This window comes from Ambystoma mexicanum, chromosome 1p (genome assembly GCF_040938575.1).
Source record: "Ambystoma mexicanum isolate Mex_15411 chromosome 1p, UKY_AmexF1_1, whole genome shotgun sequence".
Classification (NCBI taxonomy): domain Eukaryota; kingdom Metazoa; phylum Chordata; class Amphibia; order Caudata; family Ambystomatidae; genus Ambystoma; species Ambystoma mexicanum.
Window position 1 is genome coordinate 532,423,629 of NC_090921.1, and position 16,412 is coordinate 532,440,040.

The 16,412-nt window shown below is 45.3% G+C and overlaps 1 protein-coding gene across 1 annotated transcript in view; it reads right to left on the reverse strand.

Annotated features, from left to right (window-relative positions):
• Window positions 1-5,558, reverse strand: part of GIPC3 (GIPC PDZ domain containing family member 3) — a 353,263-nt gene extending 347,705 nt beyond the window's left edge. The window contains exon 1 of the mRNA XM_069649438.1: window positions 5,221-5,558. Within this exon, the coding sequence (XP_069505539.1) occupies window positions 5,221-5,523 (303 nt within the window). The 5' untranslated portion in view covers window positions 5,524-5,558. The remainder of the gene's footprint in view (window positions 1-5,220) is intronic.
• Between the last annotated feature and the right edge of the window lie 10,854 nt (window positions 5,559-16,412).

A 16,412-nucleotide genomic window follows, 5' to 3' on the forward strand; every position in this document is an offset into this window, starting at 1 on the left:
GTTTAGCTCGTTTTTTTATGTGTACTAATTAGGCTAGCAATGTTATCCTTGTTTCTAGACTCCCTTATTTTTCTTGTGTCATTGACCTAGAGCCGCAGAGGTGAAGGCCTGGGAAGGCTGGCAACTTTCCGCCTGGGGGGTAAGTGCAATTTTCTGGCCGAAGCCCACAATGCAGCAGCCCCAACTTCCAGAACACCTAAACTCAATACAAGTCTCTCCCCTACCCACAGATGTTCAAGAACATATAGTAGACATTATTGACATTACGTCTCTTTTATGCAACATATCTTTCAGTTATGGTGTGGTTTCTTAGAGCGCCAAGCCCCAGGTAGCCTCCACTACATACCAAACATAGTAAAACGATTTCACCAGGATAATAACATTTAGTGAAATGGGAAAGCTGGAGTTTGAGCGCAGGTTTCCTTGTGTTTCAGTTTGTAATTTGACAGAAGGCTACATCTCCTCTCGTCCCATCCAATCTTTAGTTATAAAGCAATGTAAAGAGGTGGGGAAGCTAGAGGATTCAATGGTAGAGCCGAGGCATAGCTCGCATTAAGAGCCAAGCATGAGCTTGCACGGCTTCCTGCCTCCCCACAACACAATCCTCAAACCTGGCACTCTTCCTACACACCACCACCACCCACAGCATAGGACCCTGACTTGGCGTCCTGCCTACTCACCAGTACACATTATATAAATGGTTCATAGTATCATTATTTATAGAATAACATCATCATAACTTCATTCGGCTAAAAGCCATGAAAGTATGCAAACACAACATCCGAAAAAATACAAGTATATGAAATGACACATGTCCCATAAATAGACAGACAAATTAGGGCAGCTGCAAATTGGAGGTGAACTGGGTGTCGTTAATTGTTGGTAATCGTTAGTTTCATAGCAGCGGTTATATCAGAACACAGAAGTACCCGGTGGTTGTCAGTGGACCATGAACCTTGATGGCTTAAAAAAAGTGGCCTTACTTAAGGGCCAATGCCCCAGTGGTACAGCATTTGCTCCCGTGGGCACAGGCCAATAGGGGGTTCTTTCACAAGGCAGGAGACTAGGAACTATTGTAGAAGTAGGTAGGGGTCCAGGCGACGTATTAAGATTCAGTATGCCCTCAACTAGGGTGAGGTCTTTAAACTCAATTCTAATAGTCATGCGTATAGGCACCCTTCCTGCAGAGCCTTATGCAGCAGGCGATGTGCTCCCGCCTAGCAAGCGTGCAGCCCATCAACGCCCGGAATCAGTAAAGGCACTTATTTAAAAGGGCATCTCTGGGTTTGTGATGGTTTAGGGCAAGCCTGGGAACCCTGTGAAGGTAGAATCTTCCCCCTATCTGTGACGGCATCATGCTACTTCTATTAGCAGTTAATCTGCTAAATGGGTGAGCCATCCGGGTAGTTGCCCTTCACGAGGTAATAGTTATCCCGGGAACCCCGGCTATGTTGGGGGTCGGGGGGGCACAACAATGTGGGCTGGGAGGAAGTATGGCTAGACTTATTACGGGCTTGATTATTTCGAACTGGTTTAGGCAATGCCCCCATACCCGCCGGGCCTAATGTACGATGAGTGGTTATTTTTGGCCCATTCATATGCCCATTGGCATCCCCCCTGTCTTGCCTCTTATCATTCTGGATGGTGTGAGGGAGTTCAGGATTATCAGGGCTATTCTCAGGCACTGACCGACCTTTGTCCACTTGGTGCATGTGCCCTCCTCCATTAGCCTCACCTTTGGCCCCTGGGACAGTTGGGTACCTCTCCATGGATAAGCTCCCACCAACCAATTCAATAAGGTGAAAGACCAGGTTCTTGAGAGGGGATATTTCAGCCAGAATGGAGCTACAGGACAGGCGTTAGGCGATGGACTACACTCAACGGTATTGGCTCACAGAGCAGGGGAGGGCCACAGTGACTTTGGTCTAGCAATGGGTCACCAGGGACCCCCACTGATGATGCCAGAGTGTCAGTTTCAATGAGACCTCTATTCACAGGCCCAGGCAGTCCTTTGCCCCCCAACAGTCTTTTGGGGGACCCCTGCACCCATGTGGTTAAATCCATCAATTTTGCCAAACGAGGTGGTACTCCAGATAAAGGCGCCATGGGCTTCGTTGTATTGTCCCTTGTCGCAAGAGTCGCAAGTGTCTCAGGTGTTACACTACAAAGGGTAGGAGGATCGCTAGGAGGTCGAGGGGTCACGTCGTCTGGAAGTGGCTAGAGTTGTGAGCGTTGCACAATTGTGAAAGTGGGCATTGCAGGATCGAGTTCAGGGGCAATATTTCCCCCTGCAAAGGAGCCGGGTGGTCATCAATGACGGCCTGCAAGGGCACTGCCCCTTCGTCTTCAGTACAGCAGTGGGGCATGTGGCACCAACAGTTTCAACAGTTTTCCCAGTTTCCAGGATCGACAAACTCAGCAGGAACTTGTGGTTCGGGCCCCACTCCCTGTGGGCTTGAAGTGGTTAGAGTGATTAGAGTGGTTAAAGAGCAAAACGAGCACAGAAATGTATTGATTTCCGTGATGAGAAGATGGACATCGCCAAAGGATCTTATATCATTCGCTGGCTGGCTGAGCTGGGCTGGGCTGAGCTGAGCTGAGCTGGGCTGGGCTGGGCTGGGCTGAGCTGAGCTGGGCTGAGCTGAGCTGGGCTGGGCTGAGCTGGGCTGGGCTGAGCTGAGCTGGGCTCTGGGTTGTGTTTGGTGGCCAGTGGAGCAGCCACTAGGGGGTTTCTTTTTCTGTTTATGAATAGGATTTCCGTTGTGGAATGGACACAGTAACAGCTTCAAGAATAGTTTGCTGATCCAAACTGGCATGGGGTTTAGTCCTTCCATTTAGATTCACCAGCCCTTCTGGGTCCCGAGGAAATCTCACTTATATCCTGCTGGGTCAATTACTCCAGGACTGGGGCCCATGAGCAGTGGGGTGGTTTTATAACAGGTGACACAGTGTCCCCCACCTCTGGGCTCGTGTATCCCCCACTCCAGGTCCAGTGGCAGCTCTTCTGTATCGAAGGCTCCACAGAACTGGCTCCAGCAAGATGCTGGCACTCCCAGGTACCCGCTGAGAGTCGCTGAGAATCTTACAGGCAACTCCTCTCCAGGAGACCACCAAGCGCGAACACCCACCGGGTGCAAACACCCGCACCCTTTCCCCCTGCGGGCTATAGAGTAACACTACACATTCATATGAGTTAGACCGGAAAATAGTGATGAAAAGTGATGTACTCAGGGTCACTTGAAGTGTGAAGTTACGGAGGCCGGGATCTGTGGTTCTGAAGTTTCCAAATTAGACAGAAAGAGAAGAAAGACAACACCTTTTACAATTTCATCTTCAATATTAGAACCAACAAAACACCTTCTGAAAAGTTGTTATTCAAGGGCTAAACGAGTACACTTTTCAATAAATCTCCCTTTCAAAGCACTGCGTCACATGAAAGAGCAACCTAACCAAATATTAGAGAAGTCTTTACTGAAACGTATCTTCATAAGCAAGTATGCATCACTTCGTTAGAACAAGAAAGGGCCCAGGGCAGTCCATCAATCGGGTGCACCGGCACGCAGGTCAGGTACAGATCAGAGCGGCAGTCGCTCAGTCTGCTGATCTGCCTTTTCCGGGGTGCACCTCCGTCTCATTTACCCTATGTCCCTACAATGTCCTTCACCTGCACCACATCCTCGATGCCCCTTCGCCCATTCCTCGGAATTAACTTCCAGGCCTCCGTTCCCCTTTTGCGTCATCCCTTAACACTAAACTCAGTTCTCGTCCATCACCAAACTCGCAACCCCTTCTTCCCTTGCTTACCTTGGTTGCTCAGTCCCCACTTCCTTCTCACTCACCCTCTTCCACTGCCCGGCCTCACGTGTAGGCGGTACAGCACCTTTATTTGCCAGTCAGCCTCTGCCTGACACTCCAGGGACATTTCATTCCAAAAAATGCCCAACTCTGTCGACCTGTTTAGGTTGTGGTATACTACTAAGTAATACCTCTGCGCAAAAGTGAGTAGCAGAGGCAATACCACAACCATTTCTATAACCACCACACATTGGGTGCTATGCAGGGTGCTTCCGAACTCTTGTTATAATGAGCTCACTGTCCTGTAAATGCGACCATCGCCGGCGGGGTCGCGGGTGGCTTGAACATGCACCTGCGGCCTGGCTAGGCCCTTCTCCCTTTCTCTGTGGAGGCCCACTGGTGGGGGGCACCTTGGCACATTTACAACCCTGCTGAGTTTAAAACCGGGCCAGCCTTTCAGCACTCGGTTACTTTGAGGCACGGTGGATTTCGAACCATTTGGTCTTTTTAGATTGATTATAGACAAGTAAATAAAAAAAATAATAAAATTGCATTGCATTTTTCAGCTCTGGGCCATGGAGCAACATCGCAGCCAGACTGGGGGCTGGAGGGATTTTCCCCTTGCCTCCCCCCCTTACCAGTCCATCTCTGGGTGAAGATACTGGGGTTGCATCGTCACCTGCCCCCTACACAACCCTACACCTGCCTTCATCTTTGATCTTTGTGTTACACGGGCCAGAGAGCAGAGGTAGATCTCGTGCCAAAAGAAGGCGAACTTGCCTCGCGAAGCGCGTCGCCTGGAAGTTTCTAGAGAACGCGTGGGCTTGAAAAGAGGAACATGTCAGAAGTTAAGAACATTACACTATTGCATCGACTCATCGACTGCCACTAGAACTGTGCTTCTAGGCACTTCCAGTCCACAGTCTGACGCGGGATAGTAACAGGAATGTGCACGCTTTATGGTATGAGTGCGTGTCCTGCTGGAAAGGGTGCCGAGAGACCCGCAACTTCCTCACTGGACCGTTACTTATGTAAAAAGTATTGATACGGCGCCAGTAGCCAGCCCTGGCTCTACTCCCTGCTGCATGGTCTGTCTTTTTGTGGGCACGTGCCTCTCCCATTCTATTTCTGACAAAACCTGCATCGCGGCTGATATGCAGCCAACACTCATTACAGTAGTCTAAGCAGAGAGGCCGAGCAAATGAATGGGCATAAAGCCCATCTCCACGTGTGACGCTTGCTTGTTAGCGGTGTGAGAATGAAGCTGGCACTGCCAAGGAGGACTTGCAGCGTGACTGCTCTCGAGTGGGCCCTTTTCACAAGAAACAAAGTAGACACTCTGCAGTCTCCCAAGAGTACAGAGCTACTTCAGTTTGCCGTGCGCACTATACACAAATACCAAAACTTTCTCAAGTACGCACTCACCTCAGTGGGCGAGATGGCGAAGACCTCTGCAATTTTGGCATACAGCTCCTTCACGTTGGTGAAGCCCTCAATTTTGCCGGTAGGGCTACCATGGGCCAGCTGGGTGTGGAAGATGAGCCGGGGGCGGACACGTGGCTGTGCCGGGGTAGCACGGGTGGGTGCCGGTCCTGTTCCTGCTTCGACGGGGCTCGGGGCCTCCGTGGTCGCGCCCCCAGCATTTGGCTCCTGGGCCACACCGTTCTCCATGAGCTTAGCCGGCGGTTCCTTTCCTTGTCTGTCCTTCCTGCCTGATCTGCGCAGCATCCTGTGTTTGTGAGAGTGTGGGGGGGGGGGGGAATAGTAGGAGGGGGGGGAGGGAGGGACGTGGGAAAGGCAGAGGTTACACAGAATGAGCTGGGCCCTTTTAAATTATGAATGCCGGCTCTCTCTCACTGTAGAATGAGAGACTGGTAAAATAATCCAGGGCGAGGCACACTGCAGGTAACTCTAGCCCAGAGCTCAGGTGATTCTGTTAGTGTCAGGCCAGCAGCGGCTCAGCTGCGCGCTCTTCAAGTCCTCCAGGTGTGGCACCTGTACACTGGCATGCCTTGGTAGAGGCGGCCTCCCTGAGGCCAGAAGTGGGAAGGGCTCTCTTCGCCAATGGCGCCCACAGACAATGGCGACATGTCATCCCTATTGTCCTGGATGGGCAATCTGCCAGTTGAGGTGTTGTTGTGACATACCAGCCGACATCCACAAACGCTCGATGATGTGAGTGTGACACAACACGACAGGACGCACCTGGGGAAGAATGCGAACTGCCACGCGCCTGCGCGCAGGGATACGTCGAGTGGCAAGGCCTCTGGGATTGGAGTTCCAGGGTCAACAATGAAATTGAAAAGAGCAAGTCCAAGTCGAGTCCGGGCTGGGTTGGACTGGCCTATAGGGAACTCTGGAGCCTCTTTTGTCTGGTTATCTATTTTATTTCTAAATGTTTTCATAAGAAAACAGTTGGGCTTGCTGAAAATGTGTAATATGGGTCCACTTTCAACATTTTTTGCAGAGCCTTTTTTGGTTTCCAGTCCACCCCTGAGTCCGGACCATCGGGAGGATTAACGAGAGAGCGATAGAGAGCAGCTACTATCATGGGCGTAATTTTAGGGGGCGGGAGGGGGCAGTGGTGTTTGTCCCCCCCAACTTTCATGGCACACCATTTTATCCTCATTCATTTGGCTGGGGTACCTTTTCTTCAGATGTCCTGCCCCCCCCCCAACATTTTCAGCAATGTTACTCCATTGGCTACTATTATCTGTGCACCCTGTATTGAACCCTCATCAGCTCTGTGGCCAGGGCTGCTGTCTCTCGGATGACAGGCGTGCGATTATGCAGCGGTTCTATTGACCTGTTTTTACAGCGTGTAAACGGTGGTCCTATACTGTTTAAGGTCACACGTAATTCGTGATTCTGAGCACTGGTCAAAAGTACCGTGGAAAGAGTTTCCAGCACCGCCATTCTGAGGTGGGTGGAACGATTGGAGGGCAGGGAGCAAACAGTGTTCTCACCTGTGTCAAACCCGTGTCAATGATTGCATTTAAAAAGTCTTCCAGTTTATGGTTTACAAACATGTACTTGAGCCCTCAATAATGGCTAACCCCCGCACAAAAATGAGTGGAGGTTTAGATTCTATTAAGTGTCCCAGAGGCGAGTATTATGCAATAAACTCCTTTACTGACAACCAGCAGCAAAGATTTGAAAAAGGTACCCATACACCAAAAAATGTTAAAAACCACACACCAACCCTGAGAAAAAATACAAAAGAGCCCAATTCAAGTTGGCAGTCCTGGCATAACAGTCAATCAGGTTCTTCTCCCCCTTATAAAGTTTCATTCAGCTAGTCCTTACTCTTCTGAAGCTGCGAGAGGAAAGCAGAGATGGAAACAGCACTCCAGACCAGAAGCGGCAACCATCCGGGAATGGACCACCACCGGAACCTTCTATCTTCCTGCCACGTCTTTGGTGACGCCTCACCAACCTTGTCTGCAAACAACTACTGGAGCAAGAGAAAAAAGCATCAATAAGAGGGAGTGAGGGAGGAAGGGATCATTTCTCACCTCCGTGTCTCTTAATAGAATCTAAACCCCAACTCACGAAATAAGAGGGAGTGAGGGAGGAAGGGATCATTTCTCACCTCCGTGTCTCTTAATAGAATCTAAACCCCAACTCACGTTAGTGCGGGAGGTTAGCCATTCTACGTCAAGACCAGAGGCTTCCTATTACGCAAGTTCAAAGGTCTTGCAACACTACATTGGCTACATGCTGAACTTTACTGTGATAAAAAGACTTAGCGTAGACTCCTTAAACCAATAAGCCACACAGAGGATATCCTTCAACCCTCCACCTTGCAATGCTGACTTAGAAACTGTTGCACCCTTAGCCTAATGAGACCCCAAGATGCACAAATCTGTCCCAGCCTCCTTCATAACCCAACGTACTCAGCAAGGCAAGGTGGCAGAGAAAACTGCAGCAAATGGCTTTCTGAAGTCAATGAGCAACTGCGAGGTGGAAGGAGCTTGTTACTCACCAGTGACCTTGACATAACTTTGCAAACAATGGACTATACACAAATTCTGATCCTCTGGAAAGGAAGTATAAAAACAAAGTATAAAAACACTTTGTCCCGTGTGAAATAAAAAGTTGACCCCTTTGGGGGAGTAAACTTTATTATCTACATCCAATGCTTTGACATCCGAAACCCTTTTAATAGAAATAAGACATAATAGCATAGTTAACTTTGCAGACAGCTGTTGAAGCGAAAGATTGTCATTTGATGGCAATGATTTAAACAAACGTAAAACCGCATAAACATCCCAGAAAACAGAATACTTAGCCTTAGGAGGGATTTTAATCCTGATGGACCAGAAGGCTCTCCGTACAAGTAAATGTCGACCCACCGGTTTCCCTTTTACTAAAATATGCCCTGCCGAAATGGCTGAGTGGAAATTGTTGATAGTTCTATGCGCTTTCCTTTCCTTAAACAGGAAGACCAGGAAATTAACCACTTCTAAAGGAGTGGCAGAAATGGGATTGAGATTCCTTTCCACGCACCAGCCCATCATGCGCGACCACGCTGATGAGTAGGAAACCTGAGTGGATCTAGACCATGAGTCCCGGATAACATGACAAGCATCTCCGGAAAGGCCTGGGAAGGCCAGGATTCACAGAAATCTTCCATGGCATGATTTGAAACTGCTCAAAAAAACTTCCAAGAAACAAAGTGTATCCACTAAGTTAAGAAAGGCGCATCTCAGTTTGCCCCAATTTGGTTGCTAATATTCAGTCACTGATTTATGATATGGAAGTAATAGAGTTCCAATAAATTTTTTGGCAGGAATTGTTTAATTCACATTCCTATATCGTTTGCCGCCAATGGAAGTTTAATTTTTATACATCACACAATGAGTTCTCATCTCAAATTGCCCATAATACTTTGGTGCCAATGCATTTCGGATACAATCCTTCTTCAGGGCGGTATTATAGCAAAAAGCATAAAAATTAGTTTAACTAGTAACAGTATATGTATATGCAAATATAGTAATTATAACAAATATAACAATTATTGCAGACATTTGTAGAGAGTTATTTCGAAAATCACATACCCATCCACGAGTCATGTTCATTTGGAGAGGAAATAAGCAAAAATAAAACAAAACGGTATGTCAATTAGTTGACTAAAGTAGAAAGACATTCTATCATTATCTTTTAGCTCTATATATTTGTCATACCTCGGTCAAGCCGATCTCTGGACTCGAGTCGTTGTACGTATGCACAATCAGATCTATAAGCAAATTAAACAACAATTTTGAGTCATCCTCAATCTCTTTCGTGGGTATGTTAATCCTAATCGGTACTGCTGTACTTACTCAGCTCCTGCCGTGCACAACGTGTAGCTGCAGACTGAGCCGCTTGGAACGCGCTCGTGTAAGTTTACCTTTCGTTTTAAAGGTCACCATGGAGACGGTACGAGGCGTAGTGGACCGACCTGGTGCACGTACGCCTCGTGCCCCACCCCCGAGTGTTAGCCCGGGGGCGGGGATGTCTCCATGGTGACCAGCACTCTGTGAAACAGTGCAAGTAGTTAACTGTCTACAGCGTCAATTGGCGCCGTAGCTGTAGTAATTGGAAAATTAGCAGCGTGTGTCAAATTTTTTAAATTTTTGTCGTAGTAGTGTTTATATGCAAGACATAAGGTCCGCATTAACAATTGAACATATGGAAGAGATAAACAGTCTAGAGCATTTTCGCTCCCGAACATATTTACTGTCGCTACTAAGTCATTAGAGCAATTTGGGGCAAAATAAACAACGCAATAATACAACTAGGAAATAAATTGTGACAAAAGGAAGATATTTACATAGCAGGTGTAAATCTTCTTTAGATAAAAAATCGAAGAGTAAAGAAATAATTAAGTTGACCAAAATGCTTTTACAAAAAGCACATAAAGTTTATTTCTTCATTGAGCCCCTTTGGAGAAAGGGAGCTCAGCCGGTCTATCCAAAAGGATTCTCTTTGGTCCATCCTTTTTTGGAAATTCTCGTGGATGTCTCTTTTTGAAACCACCTCTAGGATGACAAAACGGATTTGGACCAAGTTGTGTTTCTTTTCATCCCAATGTCTTGACACTGCTGAGTTAGGATTATGGTTTCTTATGCACGATCTGTGTTCATTCCACCTAATTTTTGCTACTCGCAATGTCTGACCCACATAGTACAGTCCACACGGACATTTGATAGCATAAATCACGTTGGTTGAATCACATGTAGCAAAATTTCTCAGTCTGATTGTCTCTCCTATGTGTGAATGTTTTATTGTCTCTCCTCTCATCACATAGCTGCAATTACTACAACTTAAACACGGAAACGTCCCAATTCTTTCTGTAAGCTTCTTTTTAGGTGCTGGTTTAGTTTGAACCAGTCTATCTTTTAGGTTTTGACTCCGTTGGTAAGCAAATGTGGGTACTTCCTTAAATAGATGTTCAACTCTCTGATCGCATAATAAAGTATTCCAATGTTTTTGAATAATGCACTTAATGCGATTACTTTGTCGTGAGTATCTAGACACAAACACTAATGGTGGAGCTGATTCCTGTCTGGTTTTTGTCTTCAATAGCTCTTCTCTGTTTTGTGTAGCTACTCGTGATTCTGCTGTGTTTATTTCCTCTTCTGTATATCCTCTTTCCAGGAACTTTTTCCCCATCTCACGGATAGCTAGCTTGTAGTCTTCTGGGTCACTTACCAATCTTTTCACCCTGAGCATCTGGCTGTATGGAAGATTTTTTATGAGGCTCGGTTGATGGAAGCTGAGACGTTGTAATAGATTGTTACGATCCGTGGGTTTTCGAAAAATGGTAGTCTGATATCCTGTGTCAGTAATCTTAATGTCTACATCCAAGAAGTGTATGTTGGTTTGGGAGTGTTCTTGAGTGAATTGGATACGAGCATCTATGCTGTTCAGATGTGCGAAGAACTTTAGGTATTCCTCTTCCGTATCTTTCCATATTCCGAATATATCGTCAATGTACCTGATCCAGAGACTTAATTTCGGGAACCAATGTTCATTCTGTAGTATATGTTCGGATTCGAATTTATGCATGAATGAATTAGCATAAGAAGGGGCCATGGTGGCTCCCATGGCTGTCCCAGCCACTTGGAGATAGTACTCATTCTTATATCGAAAGTATGAGTTGTTACTAATAAACTCCAGAAGAACCATTATAAATTCTTTCTGAGCCGGTATCTCTTCAGCATTGAGTAGCATCCATTCTACCGCTTCACCCCCTAAATCGTGCGGGATCGATGTGTAGAGACTTTTAACATCGATAGTAAAGCATATGTTGTTGCAATTGAATACAGTTTCGTTCATGCCAGATTGACACAAGATCCCACATCGGAGATTAAAGAGAATTTGAAGACTTTGTTGGACAAGGCGGAGGAATTGGAGTGGATTAATCACCACACAAAGAAATTTTTGATTAATACACACCCTAAGATACCACACTTTTATACCCTTCCTAAAATACACAAAGATCTCATCAAACCCCCTGGAAGACCAATCGTAGCAGGGATTAACAGCATACTGGAACCCTTAGGGAAATATGTGGATTACTTCTTACAACCACTGATTCAAAAAACCAGTACATATATCAAGGACTCGACACATTTTTTACAACTCTTGAACGAAACTGTATTCAATTGCAACAACATATGCTTTACTATCGATGTTAAAAGTCTCTACACATCGATCCCGCACGATTTAGGGGGTGAAGCGGTAGAATGGATGCTACTCAATGCTGAAGAGATACCGGCTCAGAAAGAATTTATAATGGTTCTTCTGGAGTTTATTAGTAACAACTCATACTTTCGATATAAGAATGAGTACTATCTCCAAGTGGCTGGGACAGCCATGGGAGCCACCATGGCCCCCCCTTATGCTAATTCATTCATGCATAAATTCGAATCCGAACATATACTACAGAATGAACATTGGTTCCCGAAATTAAGTCTCTGGATCAGGTACATTGACGATATATTCGGAATATGGAAAGATACGGAAGAGGAATACCTAAAGTTCTTCGCACATCTGAACAGCATAGATGCTCGTATCCAATTCACTCAAGAACACTCCCAAACCAACATACACTTCTTGGATGTAGACATTAAGATTACTGACACAGGATATCAGACTACCATTTTTCGAAAACCCACGGATCGTAACAATCTATTACAACGTCTCAGCTTCCATCAACCGAGCCTCATAAAAAATCTTCCATACAGCCAGATGCTCAGGGTGAAAAGATTGGTAAGTGACCCAGAAGACTACAAGCTAGCTATCCGTGAGATGGGGAAAAAGTTCCTGGAAAGAGGATATACAGAAGAGGAAATAAACACAGCAGAATCACGAGTAGCTACACAAAACAGAGAAGAGCTATTGAAGACAAAAACCAGACAGGAATCAGCTCCACCATTAGTGTTTGTGTCTAGCTACTCACGACAAAGTAATCGCATTAAGTGCATTATTCAAAAACATTGGAATACTTTATTATGCGATCAGAGAGTTGAACATCTATTTAAGGAAGTACCCACATTTGCTTACCAACGGAGTCAAAACCTAAAAGATAGACTGGTTCAAACTAAACCAGCACCTAAAAAGAAGCTTACAGAAAGAATTGGGACGTTTCCGTGTTTAAGTTGTAGTAATTGCAGCTATGTGATGAGAGGAGAGACAATAAAACATTCACACACAGGAGAGACAATCAGACTGAGAAATTTTGCTACATGTGATTCAACCAACGTGATTTATGCTATCAAATGTCCGTGTGGACTGTACTATGTGGGTCAGACATTGCGAGTAGCAAAAATTAGGTGGAATGAACACAGATCGTGCATAAGAAACCATAATCCTAACTCAGCAGTGTCAAGACATTGGGATGAAAAGAAACACAACTTGGTCCAAATCCGTTTTGTCATCCTAGAGGTGGTTTCAAAAAGAGACATCCACGAGAATTTCCAAAAAAGGATGGACCAAAGAGAATCCTTTTGGATAGACCGGCTGAGCTCCCTTTCTCCAAAGGGGCTCAATGAAGAAATAAACTTTATGTGCTTTTTGTAAAAGCATTTTGGTCAACTTAATTATTTCTTTACTCTTCGATTTTTTATCTAAAGAAGATTTACACCTGCTATGTAAATATCTGTCATATATCTGCTATCCTTTTGTCACAATTTATTTCCTAGTTGTATTATTGCGTTGTTTATTTTGCCCCAAATTGCTCTAATGACTTAGTAGCGACAGTAAATATGTTCGGGAGCGAAAATGCTCTAGACTGTTTATCTCTTCCATATGTTCAATTGTTAATGCGGACCTTATGTCTTGCATATAAACACTACTACGACAAAAATTTAAAAAATTTGACACACGCTGCTAATTTTCCAATTACTACAGCTACGGCGCCAATTGACGCTGTAGACAGTTAACTACTTGCACTGTTTCACAGAGTGCTGGTCACCATGGAGACATCCCCGCCCCCGGGCTAACACTCGGGGGTGGGGCACGAGGCGTACGTGCACCAGGTCGGTCCACTACGCCTCGTACCGTCTCCATGGTGACCTTTAAAACGAAAGGTAAACTTACACGAGCGCGTTCCAAGCGGCTCAGTCTGCAGCTACACGTTGTGCACGGCAGGAGCTGAGTAAGTACAGCAGTACCGATTAGGATTAACATACCCACGAAAGAGATTGAGGATGACTCAAAATTGTTGTTTAATTTGCTTATAGATCTGATTGTGCATACGTACAACGACTCGAGTCCAGAGATCGGCTTGACCGAGGTATGACAAATATATAGAGCTAAAAGATAATGATAGAATGTCTTTCTACTTTAGTCAACTAATTGACATACCGTTTTGTTTTATTTTTGCTTATTTCCTCTCCAAATGAACATGACTCGTGGATGGGTATGTGATTTTCGAAATAACTCTCTACAAATGTCTGCAATAATTGTTATATTTGTTATAATTACTATATTTGCATATACATATACTGTTACTAGTTAAACTAATTTTTATGCTTTTTGCTATAATACCGCCCTGAAGAAGGATTGTATCCGAAATGCATTGGCACCAAAGTATTATGGGCAATTTGAGATGAGAACTCATTGTGTGATGTATAAAAATTAAACTTCCATTGGCGGCAAACGATATAGGAATGTGAATTAAACAATTCCTGCCAAAAAAATTTATTGGAACTCTATTACTTCCATATCATAAATCAGTGACTGAATATTAGCAACCAAATTGGGGCAAACTGAGATGCGCCTTTCTTAACTTAGTGGATACACTTTGTTTCTTGGAAGTTTTTTTGATCATTTTGGTCCTAGTGCTACAGGACCTCTTTTGAGATTGGCAGCTCCAGGCGAAAATAAACCATACAAACTACTAATTATCATATCTATGATTTCTAAAGGACAAACTGTGAACTACAACATGTAGTGCCCTTCTTATCCTCTTTTTCTATGATTTGAAACTGCCCCTGCAACACGAAGTTGTGACAACCCCCTCACACGGGATCTGTGATTAGGAGAGGGAAGGACGAAAGCAGCCTGGGAATGCCAACTGAGAGCTCCAGAAGAAATGGGAACCATACCTGAGTAAGCCAGAAAAGGGGTTAGCAGGACCCGCAATGCTATCTGCCTGCGCACCTGAAGCAAGACTCTCGGCATAAAAGAGAACAGTGGGAACGCTTACCCTTGAAGCTGTACCCAGTCCTGAAGAAAGGCATCCACCGCCCTGGGATCCAAATTTGGCCACCAGCTGAAAAAGCAAGGAAACTGGCATTTGAGGTGCGAGGCAAAGAGTTCCGTTAGAAATGATCGCAAATCTCCACTAAGAGAGCAAACACTTTGCTGTTCAGCTTCCAATTGCTGCCGTCCCGAAGAAACCTGGAATTCTATTCGCCACTGTGTTGCTCAACCTGGGAGGTACGCCGCCTGCAGAATGATCCCCCGATTCAGGCAAACTGGTCAAAAATCCTGGGCTATGTCCGCTAGCCCCTTAGATTGAGTGGTTCCATGTCATTTCATTGCGGCATGTATTTTTGCAGGTTTTTTACCGCAAATTATTTAACGAAAAAACCCATCGAATTTTTTTACAATTTATTTTTACAATTATTTATTGGGGGGAACCCCCCAAACACCCCATTCCCTTTAATTTTGTATCTATTCCCAAACACCCACAACACATATATATAATGTTCTAACCCTCCCGAAAAAATTAGAGGGCTTTTTTTCGTTAAAATATTTGCGGTAAAAAACCCAGCGAAAAAACGTCCCGCGATGAAAGGATGTTGTACCGATCGAGTACCCCCCAATGTGTTGATGTGCTGGACTGCTGAACCATTGTCCATTTTCAGAAGCATGCAACAGTTCACTGTGTACTTGGTGAAAGTTTTCACTGCAAAAGTGCCTGCTGGATGCTTGAGACAGTTGATATGAAGAGACTGTTCTAGAACGTGCCACTTTCCCCCTGTAGAAATCTCCTGTTTTCGAGCACCCAAACCCGACTGCCCTCCGATTCTCACACCATATCAGGAGAAAAACCTAATATAGCTTGACCGCTCCAGGCTTCCATGTGCTGAAGTCACCAATGCAACTCGACCATTGTGTCCTGTGACAGGCGCACCACCTGAGAATAGGGCACGCACCCCCGGACTGAAGATGCCAAGTCTGCAACCTCTGAAGATTTCCTATAATGGAGAGGGGTGGGAAAAATGGCCTAGATGGACGCTGATAGCATACCTGAGACTCAGGCAAGAAGACAGAGCGACAGGACCGCTTTCTTCAGAATGGACCTGATCTGGGACGGAATCCCCTGCATCCTTTTCTGGGGTAACAAAAGCTGACACAGCTGAGAATCTATAACGAAGCCCAGAAACTGGACACATTGTGTAGGAACAAGAATAGATTTGTCTAGTTTGATCGCAAACCCCAGATCTTGAAGCAGAGTCACCGTCAACCGGAGCTGGGAGAGCAGCAGACTCTCCTCCTGCACCAGAATGAGCATGTCATCCAAGTAAATTATTAACCTGACCCCACTGGCCCTCAGGAAGGCCATTATGGATCTCAGAAGCTTTGTGAAGCACAAGAGACCTGAGGAGAGTCCTAATGGGAAAGACACGAACTGCCAAAGCTGACCCTGAAATGGCAGATAATCCTGTTGAGACAACGCTCGAACAGAAGAGAAAAACAAAGTAACTTAGAGCAGCAAAGAAGAGGATGAGGGACTAGCTGCATGGAACTTTATAGGGGGAGAAGACCTTGGTCTACCATCTTGGATTGGGGTCTTTTGTATTTTTTCTCATGGTTGCGTGTGGTTTCAAAAAACATTTTTCAAATCTTTGCTGCTGGTGGTCAGTAAAGGAGTTTGTTGCATGATAGGAAGTCTCTGGTCTCGACATAGAATCAGAAGTGCTGCCACCGGAGAAAAGCCTACCTTATGCAGGAAAGACTTGTGCAGTAGATGTTGATGACACCCCGCAGGTGCCGTTTATTATCTCCTGTATTTAAATGAAAAACGGTGACTTTGCAAACAGAAATGCCCCTGCATTGTCTGCCCTGCATTTCTGAAAGTCACTAGGGCTGTTGTCTGGCCATAAATCAGCCACATG